This window comes from Phasianus colchicus, chromosome 6 (assembly GCF_987193195.1).
Source record: "Phasianus colchicus chromosome 6, bPhaCol1.hap1.1, whole genome shotgun sequence".
Lineage (NCBI taxonomy): Eukaryota > Metazoa > Chordata > Aves > Galliformes > Phasianidae > Phasianus > Phasianus colchicus.
The window spans coordinates 21,315,154-21,338,544 of NC_143441.1; the positions used below are offsets into that span (position 1 = coordinate 21,315,154).

The window sequence follows — 23,391 nt, forward strand, 5'->3', positions numbered from 1 at the left end:
TAGGTTCTGCTTACTCTATTTAAACTGTAATTTGCCATGAATTTTCAGCAATGCACTGTAAGAAAAAAAAATTTGGTCTTTGAATTTATGAAAGGGTAAGCATAAAATTAAAATTTTACCTTCTAAGAATACTTTGAAGTTGTATTTTCCATTTCCTTTTGTATTAATCAATGATCACAGAGCAAGCCAGGGAAAACAACACAGAAATGTTATTTTCATGTGGACAACTAATTACATTTAAAGACAAAGTTGTACACAGCATTTTTAATTTATTTTTTAACTTATCTAAATTTTTAACTTGTCACATCATCTCATAATGACAATAGGAATAGAAAAAAAATGTATCTTGCCATGGGCACATTAGAACATGGTTAGGCAGGAGCTATGACAAAAACAGGTGGCAATTTTATTAAAATTGCAGATAATATGTTCAACTTCAAACATGGAACTGGAGAACAATTCCTGCAGGCAGCTACTATCCACGGCTTTCTGCAACGCTGTCACTTTAGCAGGACCACATGACAACATGGTGTTGTTGGTGCTATGTGTTTTTATCTACGTAGTACACAATACTTTCTAATTTGAACCCTTTTGGTTTCAACCTTACTTGAAATGAGTAGATGCTTTTCAGATACTTCTATTCTTGAAGATCCCATGAAAATATGAAGATGAGTAGGGGTAAAGATCCCATACATTCTGGATGAAGAACACGCTGAAGAGTGAATGCAAGAGTTGTATGGCATGAAAGACACCACACAGGAGACAGCAAGATCTTTCATACTTGCTCAGAGCTCATAGCCAACCACCAGACAAGAATCTGCTGGTTTCAGTAGTTCAAGTGCTAAAAATTAAATATTTAGAAAGCGCAGGAATAGATTCTGAGGAAGAATAGAGTAAATCTAAGTAACTACCTGCCCTCCCATGTCCTTTCAAGATCCACGTGATGCTTGGGAGCTTCTCCAGCCCCGTCAGGTCATCAGGCTGGCAGCACTTCCCATTTGCCTCTAAGCAGGTTTACTCTTTGGCAGCCAATACCCAGTCACAGAGATATTCCTTACCAAGAAAGCAAATCATCATCTTTTTTCCTCAACTTTCCTCAACAGATTGCTTTAAAAAAAGAGACAAGCTGGTATATACAGAATTTTTAATTTATCACTGGTGACAATTTAATGCCCTTAAAATTCTACAATGACAGTCTATTAACACATTATAATTGGAGATTTCCTTTCATCAAGAAAGAAAAATGACCATAAATGGTTCTGTTTCTTTAAAACTACTGTGGTATTTGACTGTTGCATTTCACAGGCATGAAGAAGCATATTTTAAACAAAAATAATAATATACTCTGATGGAATATTTCCATGTCTGTGTGTTTAAAGTCTGTTGACTCATGAACTCAGTGATCTGCAAGACCTTGCCTGGGAGATCACAGATTCACCACTACTTTACTGTTTGACACTACTGTTCTTTCTCAACTGCTAAAATGCAGCAGTCCCTGCCTGGGGTATTATTTAGAGTACTTCAAATCAAGAACTAATCTGTGCAACAGAAATGTCATCACAATTTTTTTATTTGGGATGATCATAATGCCAAAAGACTAAACTTCTACACAAGTATATATATCACATTTTAGAAATAGACCTTTGAGTGCATTATGGAAACATGTGGTTGGTACCCACAGGAGAAGGAACTTAATAATTAAAAAAAAAGCTTAGCTGAAAACATGAAAATCCTTTAATGAACTTGTATGATATAAAGTATCTCTTCAACTCTTCAGCTGGAATCAGGTGCAGAATCCCACAGGTAATGGGGGACTCTGCCAATGTTTTAAGTCCCCTTTGTGAAGGTGATAAAAAGTAAAAAAGATTGCAATTAAGATCTCATGATGTGATCTGCAGATATGTGAGAGTGTCTTTAGAACAACAATTTTGGAAAGCTGCCAGATGCCTCTGTTCCTAAGTCTTTCATGATCATCTTCGTGGTTCCAGCATCACAATAGGGTGAGTGCTGCAGATAAGATTGCAAGTATACAAGGTATTGCTATTTATATGCACACTGTGTTTTCTTATTACAGGTGTATGTAACTTCTTACTAAGCCAGGGGAAAAGAAAAGCCAGCATTACTCTTTAGTCCTATTAATTAGTATTAGAGAATGAATTAATAATTAGAGAATAGAGAAGTTATATTTATTAAAGTCTGAACCTCTGCAAGAAGGCTTTCTTTCAGTGTGCTTAATGTGAACATAATTAATAGGACAGTATATTAAGCAAATTAATATTTGGAGATAATTTTATAATTTTCAGTACATAGTTCAAGCAAACTCTCACAGCTCTCATCTTCGTCAACAGTGAGATGTCCTTGGCTGAAGCAAGGAAACAGCTGCTCAATGTACTTTATTTTAGAATCAGTGATTAACTTTTACTTCCCTACTCTTGTTCCCAGAGGTGGAATAACACCTTCCCTAGAATTTTTCAGTGTTTATCTTATTGCTTAGGATAGTTAAAATGAAAATGCCTTTTTCTCTTGTGAGCTCAGGATCACAGTCAGCTGGCCAGGCTGGTTCAAGCCAGGCTATATTTCATGCAACAAAATCTATGGGACCAAAATCAATGTTTAAGGATTGCTATTAATATTTAGCTATCATTCATACCTTTATTAATTACCTCTCCCTCTTCAATACTTTTAAAGGAAATGACCACGTTTGAATAAATCTCCCTGCTCCACTCTCCTTTATTTGCCATATCTCTGCAACTTTGCAGCCTTGGCAGCAGGGCAAGGACAGGAATCCTGCCAAGGAGCACTGGGATAATCAGAGGTGCTGAAAGGGAGAAGGAAGGTTGCTCCATGTCCAAGTCACGCTGCTTCCTCCTTTCCATCTTCATTGCTCAATATACTTTTCAGCTTACTGGTTTGTAAAGGAGAGGATCTCCTCATGAAGAAAGTTTTCATATGGAAGGCTACACTAAGCAATCTCTTCAGCCTCAGATTGCATTTCATTTACAGAAATGCCAAGGTTGCTATTGCATCAATACTTCTCAGTAGTTCACTTTATTAGGCCCCACCTGCGAAATGGAAAGGAATAAGATTATTGAAGAAAGCTTGCTCTTACTTGACAGGTTTTCAAGTAACAGATCTAATTATCATGCCATAAACTGACAATTTCATGGGATAATCCTCTGATAAATACTGTGTTAAAGCCAACACATTTTCTCATTATGGCAATTGGAATGGAAAAAGTATTTTCCTTGCCATGGGCACATTAGAACATGGTCAGGCAGGAGCTATGACAAAAACAGGTGGCAATTTTATTAAAATTGCAGATAATATGTTCAACTTCAAACATTTGTTTGAGAACAATTCCTGCAGGCAGCTACTATCCACGGCTTTCTGCAACGCTGTCACTTTAGCAGGACCACATGACAACATGGTGTTGTTGGTGCTATGTGTTTTTATCTACGTAGTACACAATACTTTCTAATTTGAACCCTTTTGGTTTCAACCTTACTTGAAATGAGTAGATGTTTTCCAGATACTTCTATTCTTGAAGATCCCATGAAAATATGAAGATGAGTAGGGGTAAAGATCCCATACATTCTGGATGAAGAACACGCTGAAGAGTGAATGCAAGAGTTGTATGGCATGAAAGACACCACACAGGAGACAGCAAGATCTTTCATACTTGCTCAGAGCTCATAGCCAACCACCAGACAAGAATCTGCTGGTTTCAGTAGTTCAAGTGCTAAAAATTAAATATTTAGAAAGCGCAGGAATAGATTCTGAGGAAGAATAGAGTAAATCTAAGTAACTACCTGCCCTCCCATGTCCTTTCAAGATCCACGTGATGCTTGGGAGCTTCTCCAGCCCCGTCAGGTCATCAGGCTGGCAGCACTTCCCATTTGCCTCTAAGCAGGTTTACTCTTTGGCAGCCAATACCCAGTCACAGAGATATTCCTTACCATGAATGCAAATCATCATCCTTTCTCTTCATCTTTCTTCTTTGACTTAGGAGTTTAGAGTTTCTAGATCTAAATGTCCAGCTTGATACCATTATTTGCTCTCTTTTCTAGAAAGCTGGCAATACGCATGAATTGTGTGATGAAAGTGCTCTGCTTATTGGCACTCCACTCTCACCACATATAGACAAACATGTCACAGGAATTCCCCATGATAAAAATGTGTGTATCTGGTTCTTCTCCTATAGTCCCGCTTTCAGAAAAGCCATCTACTAAAGCTTTTACTTTGTTAATGTCAAGAAATTAAAAAAAATACATGTAGAGGAGACAGATATTGATAGAAAAAGGGCAATATTCTGGATGATATAACCTTAGAACTGCAGGAGGCCATAACTTAGGAAACAAAAAAGTTTTGCCACAGACTTCCTGAGGTGATATAGTCTGAGTCTTCTCCAATGCAGATTCCAGCATCCACTAGTATTCGTATGATATGGAACTTTTAAAATGAAACGTTAGCAATGTTTTAAAGGACCACATGTAAACATGGTCTCCTCTCTCATTATTGCTGTCCAGTCGCGCTGCTTTTGTGAAGAAGCTCAAGAAGGACCTGGGCACACAAGTTTTAACCTGAAGGAGTAGGCTGTTGAGCAGGACTGTGCTGTGAAACACTGATAAACTGTATATATTTAAAACTGTAATACTATTCTAGTTCCAAAGTATCTTTGACCCTCAGTCTGTTTACTTTTGGATGCATCACTTGTGGTTTCTCTGCGAAACAATATACTTGCCTGTGAATTGGTATTATTAATACGTAACTCACGATGGTATGTTAGTTTAATTATATTATTGTTGGTGAGCAAAGATTTATTGGGCAATTTGAGAAAGCATCAATACCTTTTTAACCACACAGCACTCATATAAGTCAATTTTTATATTCAGAGCCATGTCCCATCAGGACAAGAATGTGAAAATGAATTCAGATGTCATGCTATTGGTATGGTTCCAGTGGGGAGTGTTCTAACATCTCACAAAGCCAGCTGGATAACTGCAAGGTGCAGGTGTTTCCAAGAATACCTGGCATGGCTTATGAACACCGGACTGTTTAGCCTCAGGCTTCCTGACCAAAATAGTCTCCTAACACTGTGTCAAGATGAGAAACACATCAACTAATAGAATGATTTTAAATGTTATTATGTCAGACTGCGGCAACTTCTTGAAGAACCTACTGATAACTATAGGGGAAAAAGAAAAATACCAAGAGAAGGTTACTGTATTTAAGCATGTCAAGTGTCAATCTTATATACATAAGACATTCCTTTGGATCGTTTCTCTACAGTAAGTTGGCAGTGCTTCTGGACTGAGAACTGTGCTTTCCTGTTGCTAGCAGTTGCCATGAATTTACTGGAAGCACTGACTCATGCTTAATTAGTGGTGCCTCGGGTTACTTTTATACTGTTTTTATGTATTTCTAGCATATACTATTTTTAAGGCACATAAAATTCTTCCAAATATGTCAATGTAATATGGCATAATGATTTTTAAGATTTTGAAATTCAAAGAAAATATCTTTTCAATATCTTTTTTTGACTTAATTCCAAGCAGACAAATCTATGGATGATAAGCTTTCTTCATATAAGTCAGTTAATCAAGTAATGGATTGGCTATTATCTAATACATGGATTTGGCTCCACACCTAAATTTCTCAGAGATAATGAAATGATACCTACTAATATGATTGCACAGCTCTCTGTACTAAAAAAGAAAGCAACTTTTTTTTTCCATCTGAAGGGAGAGCAGGAAAGTGTTAATGTCTTAAATCCATAACAAATCTCAGTGGAAAACATCTTTGCTTGTGTTTGTTCACCACATGGTGCACGCCTCAGAGGGTGTTAAATCAGCAAAACTGCTGAATTTGAAATATAGGGAACATTTATCTGCCTCTGAATTCAGTTACGCTATGTGCAAAGATCCTGAATGGAATCTGATAGTGTAACAGCCATGTGGAATTGCATATTAAACATACCTAACCTGTCATTAAAAACCTCTAATTACAGCCATCAGATGAATCCCTGTGCTGCTACTTGTCATGTTACTTGTATATATCATTTTAATGGAAGAAGATAGTATTTCTGATTATGTCGCTTAATGTACAATATATGAAAGTTATGGGCCTGAACCTGTTCCCATGGAGGTCAATGACAGTATTGCCATTGTCTTCAATTAGAGCAGGATGTGGCTTTATGACACTAGAGTTTCATTTGCATTAATTAATTTACTTAGTAGGTAATGAAAAACTTGAAAAAAAACAGCCCTCTGGCTCATGACTCTGGCATTGTGCTTAATACTTTCATTAGGAATAATTGCACTGATAAACTTTTAAGCAGAAACAGTTAAGATGGATCAGTGTATGGGGCAAAATCAAGCTTATCAGTAGTTGACTGAACCTGCCTTCTATGTTCCAACCTCGTTTGCTTTTATTCTTCTCTGACTGGGGTATAGAATCTTTAATGCTTAGTAGTGTAGATGGAAGTGTGATATTTTCAAATTTTAGGGATTTATATACTTTATGTATCATGAAGGTATTGGCTCAGCAAACGCCATAGAACTGGCAGATGAGTTTTTGTGTCTGAAAACTCACTGGGGAAGGCAAGGACAGATAAGTAATGAGGTACAGTGGTTCTTTCACATCATGGTTGAAGCTGGAGCAACATATGTGGGAAAATCCATATAGATATTGCTAAATGCAAACACAGCTCTTTGGAACTAAGCTCCTACAGCGTGCTTTGATTTCTAAAATTAAAAATAATACATCAGTCTCCCAAGTTTTTTATTTTTTAAGCTGCTAACAATATCTGTTATGCTACCAGCAGGCTTATGTCTGAGAAAAATAAGAGGCTGTGAAAATGATGATGGAGTCAAACTATCAGGAACGCACTATGCAATCAGTCAGCCATAGGGAATATATGTGAGTTTTAAAATTTGCAGTCTGGGTCTGAAGAACTGGAAGGAATCCATACATACCACCTTGCACAGAAAGGTTAGGAATCAAATGATCTTCCAGTGAGCTAGTACTGGCCAGAGGGCTTCACTGTCACTTGCTGAAGGGGTGGGACGTAGGTTTCTCTGAACTGGTTGAGTTTAGCATTCTGCCACACAATTCCTGTGTCACCTTGGCAAAATGACTTCTACTTCTGGGTGCTATTTCTACAGCTTGGGGACAATGACTCTTCTTTACCTTGTAAAGTTTTTGGTTGTGTTGGTTTTGTAAGGTATTTGGCTATCCATATGTTGAGAACCATAAAGTACCCAGATCAATTGAAAACCCGTCAGTCAGAGCTTGAAAACGCATCAGTCTCTGTATTTGGAGCTTTTTATTAAATTAAGGAAAAAAAAAGAAAAGTGAGACAATATTAGCTTGGGGTCTGCTTGCCTCCTTTAGCATATTGCTGTGACTGCCTTGGAATATTTTTAGCCAGGCATGCTGTAGTTCATGGACATTATTGTAGAAATGCTTGCTGAGAAAAGCTGTTTTATTAATTGGGTAGTCTCACTGTAAACCACGTGATATCCCAGAAGACACTTTATAAATAAAGTATATTTGCATCAGGAGTTTTTCAAGGTTCTCTTTTTTACAAAATAATAATTCATAGCATAAACTAAATCCATCATGGTGAAGTTTATCAGTCAAGCTCTTTAATAAAACAGGAATAAATGCAGTTTCTAGAAGGGACAACAAATGCTTCTTATTTGGCATGATACTTTACATATCTACGTATCACTTTTGTAAAGTAATTGATGATGTTCCTCTTCTACAGAAAAGGAGTTTGCATGGCAGGAAATAAGCCTATACATCTGCCTAACTTTGATCAGCCCTGAAGATGATTTTCATGTATGTTTCCCAGAAACAGTGATGAATTCAGACTGCAAGAACAGCTATTTCATTTGAAATTTTATGATATTTTCCTGATTTGTTGCTGCTTGTGGGAACCCCATAAGAGTAGAAAAAAGAAAAGCAAAAAAACCCCAACACCTAAGAGTGTAGCAAGGAAAAATGCTGAGCTAAGCACACTCAGGTAAAAGTTCATTCATGTTTAAAAAGCAAAGATGGAAAGCTAATGCCTATGCATATGATAAAATAATACTTGTTAGCTAGACCATAGTTTGTCAGATATTCATTTTTTTAGGCTGATGGAAGCGCTCTGAGAGTATACTTAACGTAAAAAACAAACAAACAAAAAAAACAACAAAAAAAAACACAGCTTACTACCTCACCAGCATTTAGTGGAAGGCTCTCAGCTCTTTGAGTGATTTTTAACAGTGTGTCTCTTTTGGGAAATCCCACTTGTTTAGGAAATTCATTGCCCTTGTGTCAGTTAAAAGACTGACAATTCAGAGGCTGCCAGTCATTATTCTGTAGCTTCTTACAGGAATTTTATTTAGATTGTAACTTAATTTTGTTTCAGTTCAGTTTTAAACCAAAGTAACTCTTTTATTTCCCCTGTGATGGGAAATTGAGCTTTACAGAAAGATTTTGCAACTCTTTGGAAACTCCTTTTTTCCAGAAACTGCTACTTCTACAATCTACAGATGAAGGAACTTCAAGAGGGGGATTGCCCTGCTGTTCACAAAACACATGTTATCAGCAGGGAGGAACACTTAAGCTGGTTTAAGGCTTCTGCCAATTACTGTCTGTTTTACTCTGAGCATCCAAAGGAACAAGTTTTGCTTGATTACCCAAGGAAACATGTCCTGCTGTTTTCTCCCTAAAATCTAATTGCTAATACCAAACAAATCTGATATAGAGATAGAGCCTTCTGATATCAACTTCTTAAAAACTTCTTGAAAAGCAGAAGCTGGATGAAGGACAGAGTCAAGATAATGATGCCATGAAGAGGACTGCCACATAGGCTGAGCAAGTAACTATTCAGTTTGGGCTGCAGGCTGGACAACCAGCAGAGGTGTGTTGCCAGTCCAAACAGCACAGCAATTCCTCCGAATTAACCATAGAAAATGCTGCTTCCTCCTTGTTGAAGGAATAAGAAACTTGGAAGGAAAATAAGAAGGCAGGGGCTCAGATGACGCTGGGCATCTTATGGCACAGGGGCTCAACAGGTATTACTGAAATAGGAAAGTGATAAAGGATATTAATAAAGAAATTAAAGGAAAAATACTTTGCATTAATATAGTTACTGATGGTATAACTTGTTTAAAACATGAGTGGATGCATGATATCATAGTAAATGGGCAAAAGAACTAGGAAGAACACTGAAAATTACCTAAATTTTCGTCCACTTAATTTTCAAAGAATGAGGGAAAAAACTGCTTTTACTTTTGGAGACTATGATAGGACATGTTTACTCACCTCTGATTTACTGAGACTCTTAATTACTCCAAAATATTCATTTGTTATCAAGGTTTTAAAGGGAACAAAGAAAAGTTTACGTAAAACATTTACTATTACGTCAAACAGAACTTTTTTCTCTACTTTCTTCTTAAAATCATGCTCAGCTGTAAAAGATCCAGGAGGCCATCTCTACACATCTTGGAGAAGAGAAATGGAGAGAGGAAGACTCTTCTTTCTTTTGACATTTCTTTTTAAGATATCTAAGAACAAAGGGCTAGATACAAATAGGAACAAATGGATTTAGTAAGAGCTGAAATCTTGCAACTCTTATTCAGCTAGCTATCTCTGTACTTCATTGGAGTTATTTGCACAATGAACAGTGGTGGTCTTTTTTTGTGATGCTTAGGGAGTTATCTTTGGCTCGCTTTCATAGGCTTTAGCAAGACAAAATGTCCACTGAAATCTTATCCTTGTGCCAAAACCAACTTTCAGGATGTTCAGTTTGAACCAACTCAGACAGAAAGTCACCTCAAAACAGGATCTTAGTGAAACTCTGAACACAGTGCTATAAAAACAAATGGGTGCTCAGGTAAAAAGAAATGCTTATGCAGAAATGTCCCCTACAACATGACGTGTTTAGAAAACATCACTCAAAGTTATATTGCAGTATCCCATAAAAACTATCCCATAGTTTTGATTGCATAAACACCAGTCTTTCTTTTCATAGATAATTCTTAGGCAAAATTAGACACTGCTGAAATATCTTAAAGTACAAATAATGATGAACTATGCCTTCATTAGTCCTTATTTGAAATTATGAAGACTTCAGCATTAAGAAAGCCACAAACAGTAATGAATAACCAGCAACAAAAAAACAATAGTCCTGAAGCTTGAGCACTTAGTCATGATATGGCCCACAGTAAATGATCCAGGGAAATCAGTCCCATTCTTTTCCATATCAGTACCTCTCTGTGATCTTCAAGCTAGGAAAAGATGGAAAGGGAAGGGAATGACTTGTGTTTCTTGACATGTGCTCTAAACCTGCTGGAAAGTGCTGTCCTCATGCTGAGGTCCCAAATCATTTCAGATTTAAAGAAAGCAACATTGAGAGCAACACAGCACAAACCTGGGAAGTAACTGATCTGGCAGATCACCTTCACATGAGAAGTACATCAGTTTTGTAACCGAACATGTACAATGGTAACACCAAGGCCTTCAAACTTTGTAGAAAAAAAGGTTGTTGTAGCTATTTTCATCATAAAACTAATATATAAACAAACCTTTGGTATTCAAAACTTCAATCATCTTTTCCACAACTGAACAAAATACAGTCAATGCAACCCAACTGTGTGCATAACACTTGAAAGCTTCAAGGATTTTCTAAATAAGATGCCAGTAAAAGGACAGCAAAGTACGAAACCTTCATGAAGATGGATGGTGAGTAGAGGAGTTGTTACCCTAAGGATTAGCTCTTATTATGCCTCAAAGTTAATTTAAAAACTTATTCTTCAAGCAACTGCTGTGATATCCTGAATATATCTCTGACTGTGAGTAAATCATTTTAACTGGAGCAGTAGTAGTAAATCCTAACAAAACATTAATTATGTTTTGCTAGAGGGCAAAGGGTACAAAATATGTTTTTCCTCTGTTAGAGACACCACAGCTTTTCTTAAGTGCAGTGACCACAGCCAAAATGCATAGAGTTGCCATATTTAGTGCATTGTTTTTCAATAGCACAGTTTTCTGATTTTTTTTTTTTTTTAAGCCAGGAGTTTCTGAGTTTCTTTGTAAGGAAAGTGCTTCTGTAAAGATAGTCTGTTCTCCTTGCATTTGACAACTAGATACGCATGCCAGAAATCTTTGCCAGACAATGCTTAATGTGATTAAATAATTAAAAAATATAAATATTCCAATTATTGATTAGCTATTTTGTTTCAAAACTGCTAAAAGGAGACTGACAAGCAACAAGGGATGAACAGATAAAAATACAGCATAGATAAAAATACAGCGTAGCCTCAACAAGCCTGCTGCCTGCCTTGAAGTAGTGCAGGGAGCATGCACTGCAACCCAATTATTTTCTACTAAAGGACATGTATAGAACTAGCAGCAGCTGCTAGGTTCTGTCTGCTTCTTATGCTGGAATCTAAGTTTTAAAAGCATGCCTGCAGAGAAGTGGAACCTTTTATGGAAAAATGCTGGATTTCCCAGTACTCAATGTGCCAAATTTCTTCATGGAGGCAAGGTGGTGTTGATGGTTGCTATGGAATGGGAAACTCTATTCTTTCTGCAGTTGTGTTAGTACAGGCTCTCTGCAGATTCAGGTAGGCTTCTCATCACGAACTCCCTGTTTTCATAGCTCTCCCCACAAGGAAAGACAATAAAGCTGTGTGCTCTGCTACCCAAACATCAAGAATCCCTGATCTATGAGCTTGATTAGGCAAGACAGTAGGTCTGGTTTAGATGAGATATAAGCTGTGGAATTCTCAGAAAACAGGCTGAAATGGCTGTGAAGCCAGACATGTTTCAATGAAGGAGTCTGTTTTGAATTATGCTTCCTATTAGCGGTAAATTTAAAAATTAGGGAACTAAGGGCAAACCTGGAACTTAACAAGGCTTAAAATAGGCCTGAGTCACAAATCTTACCAACTGTGTGATAGGCTGGTCTTCATTGCAACAAGGAGGACTTTAAGGAAAAAAATAAGTAGAAAAAACTCCCATAGAGTAGGGGATGGAAAATAATAAAAGTAAGTTATTCTTCTCATTTTATTGTCTGGAACTCCAGGAAAGCTCATACAAATGGTAAACATATGGAAAAAATTATCAGGAAAAGTGATCTCAAAACAAAGACTACAACAGAGTTCAGGTGACACCTTTGACTTATTTCTGGAACAGAAATGGATGGAGCCATAAAGTCAACATAAGAAAGCAGGATTAAAATTAACCTGGAAAAGGGCAAGCAAATTAAACTGGAAGCCTCATGGCAGCTTCCCAAGACTACATGCATGAAATGTGTAATTTAACATAAGCCCGAGGAGCCCTTGTTGCTAACTAAAGGAAATTAATCAAACATATTCTTGAAATAGATGAGTAGTGGGTATTTATACAAAGACAAAAGGCAAGATATAGATATACACATAAGAACCCAGATTCACATTCACATTTATTTTGAAATTAGAGAACTAACGTAGAAATGATGTGCAACATTATACAGGTCAGTTAGTTGACTGCTTCACTTTTAGTCAAGATGGCCATAAAATCAGGTAATAAAGCTGCAGTGCTTTGAAAACCCAGATGTATTTGAAAAGAGTTGTGCTATATAATTAAAAGGGACGTGAGAGGTCAGGAGAACCATACAATCTAACACTATGTCTACAGTGCAGACTTCTGCGGGCACAACTACATCAACCGAAGAAAGGAACTGTTTAATATCAGACTGATACAGATGTACTGCCAGCTGGGATTAATATAGGTGTACTGGTGCAGAGGAGACATTTTATAAATAGTATTTTTTTTCCCGTTTTTTTTTTTTTTTTTCCTTACGCTGGTAGGATATACAGATGTGCTCCAACACAAACATTTGCTTTATTAACAACACAGATATAGCCAAAACCATCAAGGTCACAGAAGCACATGCTAGGAGTTTACTGGAGCCATTACTACACTAAACACATGACATCACTGATGCATTCCAATACAGATGACTAGTGATTTGCTGGCAAAATATAGCACAGCTGTCCCTGTGAGCAAAACAACCCTTCTGCAAAGTTGGCTCTTATTCAAAGCTGGTCCAGCTGCATTGATCAATGACCACATCTCTGCCCCCACCACCAAGAGATCTATCCCAAGCACTTTCCATTTCTCTATGTATGCACGTCATTTCCTCTCCTCAGGTTACCTGTGCCAGCTGCAGCTGCTGGGACACAGGCAGAGCTGAGGCAGGGTTGTGATTTTCTCTGTACAACTACCTGAAAGGAGGTTGTAGCAAGTTGAGTGTCGGTCTCTTTTTGCAGATAACAGCTTTAAGTTGGACCAAGAGAGGTTCAGGTTGGATATTAGGAAAAAATTATTATCTGACAGAGTGGTGACGCAGTGGCACAGGCTGCCCAGGGAGGTGGCAGAGTCAGTGTCTCTGGAGGTGTTCAAGAACCGTGTAGATGTGGCACCGAGGGATGTGGTTAGTGGGCATGGTGGGGATGGGCTGGTGGTCAGACTATGTTCTACGATCTGCTGTCCTATGCACTGACGCTGGCAGCAGGCCAGAAGGGAAGCTTGGATAACCTGCAGTGCAGAGGTCAACATCCTCTGCCTTGTTCCCTCAGCAGTGCTATCCCACCTGCCCACAGGCAAGCTGAAGTCCGCTCTGTGCTTTAAGCGAGGATTAAAGACACTTAGAAGTGGCGGTGCCAATCTTTACCGCCCTCCACACCCACCAGCCAACTCACAGCCAACTCACAGCCATCGCTCAGCCTGCTGCCGGCTCCCGCCCATTCCTGTTCGTCGAGATGGAGGGAACCCGCCCTCAGCTTAGGAAGCACGGGGCAACAAATGGACCAATCAGAGAGCGACTTCCGGGCCTCTCATCCAATAGTCAACCTCTTGCGTGCCGCGGGGCGGAGACGAGCGGAAGACCACGGCTAAGCGCCGTGCTTCTGGCAAAAGGGGCGCGTCCGCGCGGCGTCCCCACGCAGCACGACTTCCGGCACGAGTCACGTGGACGGCGATCCCTCGTGGCGGGGCGTTGCTACGGGGGTCACCCAGCAGCGGCTGTAAACATAGCGATGGCGGAGGCGCACGCGCGGCTCCGGGGGGCGGTGCGCAGCGGGCGGGCGAAGCCCCGCTCCCCCGATACGAAACCCCGCCTCGTAGCGCGAAACCCTGCCTTTTTGCTGGAAGCCCCGCCCCAGGGGCTGTAGGCCGCGCCGTTGCGGCCGCGGGGTGGGGTTGCCGCTTCCTCCCCGGCGGGGCCGAGGCCGGGGCACGGCCCAGGCGAGTCGCCCGCGGGGTGCGCCCGCCGCCCGCAGCATGCACGGCGCCGCCATCCCCGAGGACGTCCGCGGCCTCCTGGCAGGTACGGCGGGCGGGCGGAGGGAGGGCAGGAAGGAGGGAGGGCTTCCCGGGGGGCGGGCGATGGGGGGCGGGCCGTGACTGGCCGGTGCGGGCCGGGGCAGCCCCCGGCGCTTGGTAGCGCCCGCTCCGTGCTCCTCGCGCGGCTTCCTCCTCCTTCCGGGCCGCCGCCGCCGTGGGCGCTGCTGCCCCGGAGCGGTGCGGAAGGCCCGGCTGCCGCCTCGTTCCGTGCCTGTCAGCAATGGCGGGAGCGGGTGCGGCGTCCCTCGCTCAGCCCGGTCGGTAAAAGAGCCGGTACTCGGTCGGAAGGCCCCGAAGTTCCCCGTTGGGCGCTGAGCTGTTGGCTCGCGGCGTGGCCGTGCGGCTGCGGTGTGGCTGAGCGCCGCGAGGAGAGGTGCTTGTCGCCCCGGCCGTGCCTTAGGAGGCGCTTCGAAGGCTTCAGAATTCCCCTGCGAGTAGGAGAATCTCTCTTTTGAGAACTTCTCCTTCTGGCACGGGAACTTGCGTAGTTCTGTCAAAGCCGTTCAAGTTAGCCGTGTTTCTGAAAAGCTTGTCTCTGGAAGGAGCGCTCGTCTACGAGGCGGGGCACCCGCTGGAACCTGGTGCAGCTCCTCGCCTTTGGGCACGGTTCAGTTCTTAAACGCATTGGTGGTAGGAGTTAGCGCTGAACTGCTTTGCTCTTATCTTGCATTTTTACCTTGTAAGTACCTCTGCCAGCTCTCCTGAAGGGCTGTAGTAACTGCTGACCGTAAGTAACTTATTTGGAGATCGTGTTCACTCTGTAGTAAAACCAACGTGAAGTGCCCCTGGAAGAAAAGGAGAGCTTCTGTTGACTTCTTATCATAGGCTGGGTTCCTAATTAATAACAATGAAAAGGTTAGCCTTAGAGGCTTTTACCTAGCCCTTGTAATTTCCACGGTGTTCGTGTATTTCCAACTTGCGGTCATGTGGAGTTTTCATTTGTATAAGAGCTACTTTCACTTGGTGAAGTTGCTCTCAGAAACTTCTGGAGGAGGATGGTATGCAGATGGTAATTCCAAACTGTAGCTTAATTTTTGTCACTGTGCCTCCCCTGTACACCTGGCCCTTCGCTGAGCTTCACCCAGTCTGCTGTGAAAAGAGCGATAAAGAAGTTGGTGTTCCAAAGTGGAGTTGGCAACACCTGCTCTCCCTCAAGAGGGGGTGTGCATAAACTCATTGCAATCAATGGCCTGGGTTATACATGGGTATCCCATGGTTGTTGCAGTGGGTGCAGCTTTTCTGGAAAATTAAGACAATTTCATCAGTACTGTCTGTAATACTGAAGTCGATAGAGTGGGATGATTTACCAGTGGTCTTTAAATCTTTTTCATTATTGTGGTATCATAAACACTACATAATAAGTACCAGTATTTCTCACTTAACGTACGTTCACAAGCAGTTTTGTTTTGGGACTCAATACAAAGCAGAAACCTAGCAGAATGGAGATAGTGAGGAACAAATAATGATTTATAAGTTTAAAACCTTCCTTGCAGAATTATCAAGGGGAAACAAATGTAAGGATAACTGTGGTTATGCAATGTAAAAATTCAATAATCCTATTCTGTTTCCAAAGAATAAAGGTTTACTTTATACAGTTAGTGTGTTAGCCTCTCTTGTTTTTTTTAATGTTACAAGAAAAGCTGTGTGAAAGTTAGAAATTAGAGTAGTTCAGTCTCTATGAGCATTCCTGGATACACTTAGGTTCTGGTAATCCTTAATTATGCAGTGCCCTGCTTCTTCTAGCCCAAACTATTAATGTACTAAGATTTATGGTAATGGAGGGAGGAAGAGAGCTGTGTGATGTCTTTACTATTCATTAAGCAACTCTTGTACAACACAAAGTCTGCAGTGAATAGATACTCATTTCTGCATGTTCGTCTTCAAGCATGTTTCTTAATGTATTACTTTAATGGCTCACAGGTATTGATTCAACACCTCTCTGATATGAGAGAATATTGTTTTCCCGTCGCTAAAATTAGTGTAATAAACAAGATGTGATCTGGGGTCACAAAAATAATCAATGGTGGAACAGAAGTGGAATTGAAATTCACCTGCCTCCGTGCTGCCCTGGCTTCTCTAGAAAATAACACTGGTCAGATGTCTCTATTCAGTGGCCATTAGAAGTGCCTGGCACTTCTTCATATCTGTCAAGAGCATGCAGTTAGTACCTGCACCATGTGCCTTCTTTTAGCCCAACGTTTACATGGCAGCAAGGCAGTGGCAGATTGAAAATCTCTTGAATATTGTACTGTTTCTCCCATCCTCAGTCTTTTTGCCTGCTTTTTCCAACTGCAGCAGCAAGCAGAGCGGCGATCATATGGATTTCTTTATCCCTGCTTAGCCTTGATTGATTGTTGGAGTGGGGTCCCCCCCATGCTGAACAAGTAGGGGTCCTACTGGAAAACATGCTAAGTGCTCCTGGAGTTAAACATGGCGATAATGGGAATAAACACACCAGGGGATGAATTAGAGTTGCACAGGAAGCTTTCTGACTTGTGAGTGCTTTACTTTGAACCCAAACAATATTATATCTTTAATGCAAAAACAAATTCTGTCACACGTGCTGGCAGGGTCACTGTGGCTGCATGTCAGTGGCGCTGAAATGTTCCAGGCAGAAGCACAGCTTGAACTCAGGGCTAACCACATCACTTGGAAGAGGAGGAAGCTGTTTCTGTGAAGTTGAAGGGGGAAGGTCAGTGAGGCAATGAGCTTATTGCAGAGGTTGTTGGGATTTCACAATCCCGAGTTCTCTCCTCTGACAGGAGGAAGGGGGGAAAAACTGGGGGCAGAAATCAGGGTCTTCTGGTTGTGGGTTGAACTTTGGGTGGAGGGAGAAAGTCATTTTGCAGCTTGCTTATCTCCTGCTTTACACTGGGAGGTGTGAGGTAGTGTGTGTGATCTCCTTATTTCCTTCCGTGTCTCTGTATCTTCTAGATGATGCCTGAGTCTTCACAATTTAGTGAGGGAGGCCTACTGTGCCTCTTCTTCTTTTGAAAAGGTGCCTTCACCTTTGGTTGTTTGTTCAGAATCTTTCTGTGGGTGTTTGGCGGAGTGGGATGTTGCTAATTGTGTTTCTCTCTTGCAGTCCAAATAGTATTGGTTATGTAGATTGTTGAAGGCCTGCTTATTCTTATTTTTCCTTGCTACTTGATGTACACAGTAAGCTTTGACCTTCCTTAGCTGAGCGAGATTTCAGAGGCTGCTTTCTTCACCAGAGGCATATTTTTTTTCTTCCCGTAATGTAAATAAGATTGGTTCCTTCAGTCATCTTGATTGGGATGTTGTGGAGATTAAGTTGAAGGAATTGAGAATGTTTTTTAGGGTTTTTGATATTGTTATGATCTTTGTATATGTTTATAGCATTTAACTCTTTTACATCTTTTTCGCTAACCTTTGTAACATCCATAACTATACTACAGGTTTTTCTTTCAGTTCTCCTTTCACATTTCACAAAGTTTCTGGTTTTTAGTCTTCTGTTTTCATATACTAAAAGTCTTAAAGATTTTATTAACTAGGAAAATGGAACAAAACTTTTTTTAGCCCATATAGAGTTGGGATACAAGGTTCCATATCTTTTTTTTCTTTTTCAAAAAAAAAATCCCCCAACAACCCAAAGCTGAACAAAAACCTCTCTTCTTGCTGTAGAAACTGTTTCCACCCAGACATCACTCAGTTTTTTAAAATACATAGTCGTGTTGTCCAGATTGCCTTATTTCACTGTGATTTCTCTAAATTTGTGCTCATATTAGTATTTTTTACGTACTTGTTTAGTTATATCCTGAAAACAGCCTGCAGTATTGAGCAAGGTGAGAAAGCTATGAGATGGTGGATCCAGTTATGCTTCCCTTTTATAATTGTGCACTACACTATTTCTGTTTACCTCTGATGTCCAGAAGAAACTAACAGTCCTTTTTGACCTCCTAGTCAGCTGTTGCTGGACTTGCTCCTTACACTCCCATGTTAAGAACAATCACCTATGTACACTGTAGCTCTTCTTCATTGGCTGGCTCAATTTTTTTTTTAAAGGATAGTCTTGTTTAAAACTTATCTCTTCTATGGTTTTAAGTATCCTTTTCACATTTCCTTGGCTTTCATGAATGCCTGTACTTGCTGAAGAATCTGACTTTGCAAGATAAACCAGAGTGATTATAGTAGACATCTTCTAAGTAGACAGGTATTTACAGCTCTGGTAATATATTTGTATTCGAATAGTAACAGAATAAGAATAGAAACAGCGAGGTGAAAAACTGCACAGAGGCATTCCTGGTAAGAAATAACCTCCAGTGATTTGAAACACAGTTCAATTGTCTCTGCCATAAATTTGAGAGTAAGTGTCATATATGGGTGATAAAAATGGCATAGGCTATTTTTTATATACTCATTATTCACTTAGTTTGTCTTTTTCAATTAACGTGGAGTCTATCTTTCTCATCTGACTGGGTTTACGTTTCTTTCATAATCATATGTCAACAAAGCACAATAGATGCAGCATAATGTAGCATACAGTGTAAATCTTTGGGTTAATCCTTAACATTTTTTATTATAGTTCATTTGGAATCACTTTGTAACTTGATCATGATTTGTACTGGTGTGGTTTTTTCAGGATAAGCTTAATGTGTTACAGCTTGGTCTTTTCTCACCTCTTTAATGGAGAGAGATGATGTTCAACTACTTGGTCAGTGAGATTATAGTCACTGATGATAACTTTATTTAACTTCTTTTAAGAGCTATCTTGTTTTTACTTTTATGTTTACTTCATTTGAAGAGTCTTAGCACCTTAGGCGTATTTCTGCTTTCTAAATCACTAACAGAAATTGTTGAGTGTCAGTGTTTATCAATGTATTCACTGTTTGTGGCAAAAGGGAAAGTAGCCTTGCTTTTGGAGATCAAAGGTGCAACAGTTTCCAAAGGCATTCCTTTCCAGGACTTTGTGCTCCAATGGATCAATGTGATTATTTTTAAACATCCTGGAGTCAGTCACTTTTATTTTACGTTTGTTCCTGTATATGTGCATGTATATATCTATTTATATACAAATAGCTAGTTTAGCAAGCTCTGGAGAGAGATGTTTGAATATAGAGGAGAGGGCAAAAGCAAGGTCCTCAAATGTTTCTTGCTTCTCAAGGGGCTGGATTTATGTGCGGGGGGACAGGCAGTCACAGGTATTGCTTAATAATTTGTCTCTGGGCCTGCTCCATATTGATGACTTGTACAAGAAGCTTGAAATCCGATGAATTAATTGCTTTCTAATGCTAGACTCTGTAAAGCTGGAAGATAAGTGGCAGTCTGTTTGATGTTGCTTGCAACTGAGAAGTGTGTGTGCACAAATGTGCCTAGCTTGCAGCTACCTTCAGGAATAACTGTCCTGCCTTCCAAAATTCCCTGGCTTGTGGCCAGCTCCTGGCTCTCCCCATCCTTAATGTGGAGGAGGGGGATTGGAGGAGGCTGGTGGCTCTGTGCATTGTTCTGATCCGCCATTCCCTCCTGGTGTGATTGGGAGCACATCTGCCAGGTGACCCCGTGCAGCTGTCCCTCATCGCATAGCACATGTGTGTCCAGCCCTGAAGCATGAGGCCGTGTTTGCACCAGGTTACCTAAAGATATGTGTGCACTCCCTGCCATGTGAGTGGAAGCACATCTGTCAGTGGCATGAGCTCATCAGGTGGAGAAAGGGTGACTTCATTCTGGTAATGTCTCACATTCTGGTGATGTGATGGGCGATGTTTTGGTTATCTGCAGAAGGTGGGGAGAAAGGAAGACCCAGGCTATGGTCTGTGAGAGCCCTGTTTGGCCCACCTTGACACAAAGGTTCTGTGCTAAGGATGTGTGTTCATTAAGTACAACTGTGTTAAGAATGGTAAACAATTAAAATGCTAGACTTTATGATTAGTGCTCTTATATGTAGTGCTCGCTTCGGACTGAAAGTCCACAGTGTTCTTTTGAAGGTGTCTGATTTCTGCTTTTATTAAAGGAAATAGCCCTAAAGACTTGAAATGTGAAACACTTGCAGTGCTGTCTCTATGTAATCATTGGAGCAAGGAGAAGCACCAAGTTGTTTAACAATGGAAATAAAAACAATCTGAAATTTCTTCCTCCTAAGAGGAATGCTGCTGAGAACAGGATGAAAATGACCTTTCAGCTTTTATTGGTTGTATGAAGAGGCCATTGAGCCTTGAACTACATGAGGCAGTCGAAGAGCACAAAACTTTGCTGTTGTGTGACTTCTCATATCTGTTTGCAGCCTGTATTGGCAGAGCGATTTGTGAGTGGATCTTATCAATTGGGTCTTTCAGTTCTGTGTCTGCTGTTCATTTCTGTAGGCAAATAATTTCTCTGGGGTGTGGTTCGAATGAAGTTGAAATAATGAGCTTTTGGAAACAGATCATTAAGTACTAGATTTAGGCCATTTAGTAGTTTAACACGCAAGCTTAAAAACTTTAAGAAATGTTGAATAGGTTTCAAGATGTATTTCTCTTTGAAACTCTGTTATTTTCAATGGAAACAGTTAACTGAGCAGCCTGGTCTCTGGTGATAGTATGCCCTCTGCGATTGTGCTGTTACTAAATAGCTGCTAAGTTTGGTAGGAACAGTGAAAGGGGATGCATCATTTTGTTCGTTCATTGCCAGGGAACGGATGAGCAAAACTGCTTTTAAATCAGGAACCTGTTGAAAGAGGGGTGTTTTTTTCTTTTTTTTTTTTTTGGTGTTTATCATTTAAAAAAAAAAAATTGTCAGTGAGTCTACAGGAACAGAAAGGAACTGCATTTACACTCAGGTTCTAATGATTAGTGGCTTAGACTTTCATTTTTTTTGCTCAACTTTAAACTAGTTTAGAGGGGAGAGACGAGTTTTTGAGCATCCTAAAGAAGGAAGAGCAAATCAGTGAGTAGGACAGCCTTGAGAAATGGACACATCTTGCTGCTTCTGTATGATGTTGTGTCTGAAGTTCACCATATGAGGCTTGCATCTATCACACTGAAGTCTGGAGTTCTGTTCTTATTCTCATGTGAATCGCTTTGAAGAATGCTATAAGCATTAAGTGAACAGTCTTTTATGTAAAGCCAGTAATGAAGAATTCTCTGAAAGCTGGGACTGTTTCTTGTATACTCTGGGAGGCCTACAGATACAGGTGGTGAAGTAACAATCATAACTTAGATTTTCTTGCTTCTTATCCAGAGGAGCTTATGATAAATGACTCATCTCATGTGCATCTGGCGCATCAGGAATGGATTTACAGTGCTAGATCAGGAGATGGCTTGAACAAGATGTGCATCATTCTGTGTAATTGTCAGTAGGTAGGAAAATGTGGTATGATAATGTGGTATTTTCAACTATATTGCTGCTTAGGCATACTGTTACAGATATATGCATGTCAGGTCTGTCTTCATATTTTGGGGATGCGATGAATCAGGTTATATTTATGCCTTTTCTGAATGCATATAAGTGACAGCATTCTGTGGTGAGTATGGTGTATTCTGTCTGGGGCCATGTAAACTTCTAGAACTTGTTTTGCAGTCTCACAGGACAGGGAAGTAATCGTCTTCCCAGGGATGTCTTATCTGTAAATGCTGCTGCTTGTGAGGAGCTTGTGCATGATTGCTGTCTTTCTGTCCGTCTCCCCTCCTCCAACTTACTATCTTTTACTGGAATATGTGAAGATCTACTTTTGCCCTGTACCTCCGTGGCTGAAAATTCTGCAGTATTTCTGCTTTCGAAGTCTAAGCTTTTTTCAAAAGAAAAGAGGCGATGTGATCAGTCCTCAGGATTTTTATCTCTGCAATGCATTTAAGCTAGAACTGGTAATTCTTTATGACAGTCAGCCTTGTTTCTTTTCCGTGCCCCTTAATTTTCTCAACATTGGTGGTTATAAAAAGCTCTGACAGTCAGTCAGAACCTGAGATGGTGGAGTTCTCAGCCGGTTCTCAGTTTTGAGCTTTTCCATGAAATCGCGAAGCCCACTGAATTTAAATGGTGGCAAAGTTTGGTGATCAGTTCATGCCTGAAGATTGCTGTGTAAGCATTGCTCCTTTTGTATAAACCCAAGTAATTGCTTTAGACTTTCACATGTTGCTGAAATAGAACTTAAAAGCAGGTGTCAGATTTTTGAAATAAATACATAAAAGTAGGAAGGAAACGATATTTAATCAGAATGTCTCTTTCAGAGAGAAAAGTTTGTATGTACTGAAAAATCCTCTTGGGTTTAATTGAACAAAACCTCTTAGCAGTTTAGGTTTCTGCTCTCAGTAGCAAAAGTATCAGGCCTTTTGACCTAGAGAGGGTTTTGTGGCTGGCCAGCATGGGCCTTTACTTGCTCCCTTGATCAGAAATTAGTGTCCTTGGAATATATGAAGATGTGTAGATTTTCTGTGTTACAGTAAAATGTTTCCATGTATGCTTAGTTTATGGCATAGAGGCTGCTGAGGGATGAGTCTGGAGATTCATTAAAAGACACTCCAAATGCCTTTCCTTCTGGGCTTTTGCAGAAGCTGTGACACAGAACTGAGATTTTCTTTTGTGTTTGGATCTGCTTTGGAAAATGTGTCGGGGAAGCTTCTCTTTCTGTCTTGCAGGGAGTGGGAACATACTGTTGTTCAGAACTCTGAAAACATTAAAAAATGAAGTTATTGCCACATCTTGTGAAGACAGTGAGTCCATCTAAGTAATAATACTGTGGTAAATCATTTACAAAGTGTGAAATCTTTGTGATGGCTATGCTAGTGTTTTCAAAAAGTAACTTCTGACTTTCTTGCAACTTGAAAGGAGAAGAGTGACTTGTTTCTGCTGAGCTTCTGAGAGAGAAAAGCAGGCGATTCAAACTTTCAGTTAAGAAATCTGCAGTAAATATTAACTTAATGGATTTAAAATGTGATTTGATGAGTGTGAACATTTGAGTGCTTAATTGTTTTTGTATTCTCATTGTGAAACATCTATTTTAGTTCTGTAACTTCTCAAATCGGATGAGAGCTAGCCATATCTGCTTGTATGTACACAGACTATGCCAAAGTGTGT

General features: G+C 40.2%; 1 protein-coding gene and 1 long non-coding RNA gene across 3 annotated transcripts in view; one reads left to right on the forward strand and one right to left on the reverse strand.

Annotated features, from left to right (window-relative positions):
* Window positions 1–14,128, reverse strand: part of LOC149917482 (uncharacterized) — a 71,705-nt gene extending 57,577 nt beyond the window's left edge. The window contains exon 1 of one of the 2 annotated variants that reach the window (XR_016467741.1): window positions 13,751–14,128. This is a non-coding gene — a long non-coding RNA (uncharacterized LOC149917482). Of the gene's footprint in view, window positions 1–13,739 lie in introns of both variants that reach the window. The other variant, XR_016467740.1, reaches the window with a different exon arrangement.
* SKAP2 (src kinase associated phosphoprotein 2) overlaps window positions 14,125–23,391 on the forward strand; it is a 111,451-nt gene continuing 102,184 nt past the window's right edge. Inside the window, exon 1 of the mRNA XM_031590139.2 lies at window positions 14,125–14,365. Within this exon, the coding sequence (XP_031445999.1) occupies window positions 14,320–14,365 (46 nt within the window). The 5' untranslated portion in view covers window positions 14,125–14,319. The remainder of the gene's footprint in view (window positions 14,366–23,391) is intronic.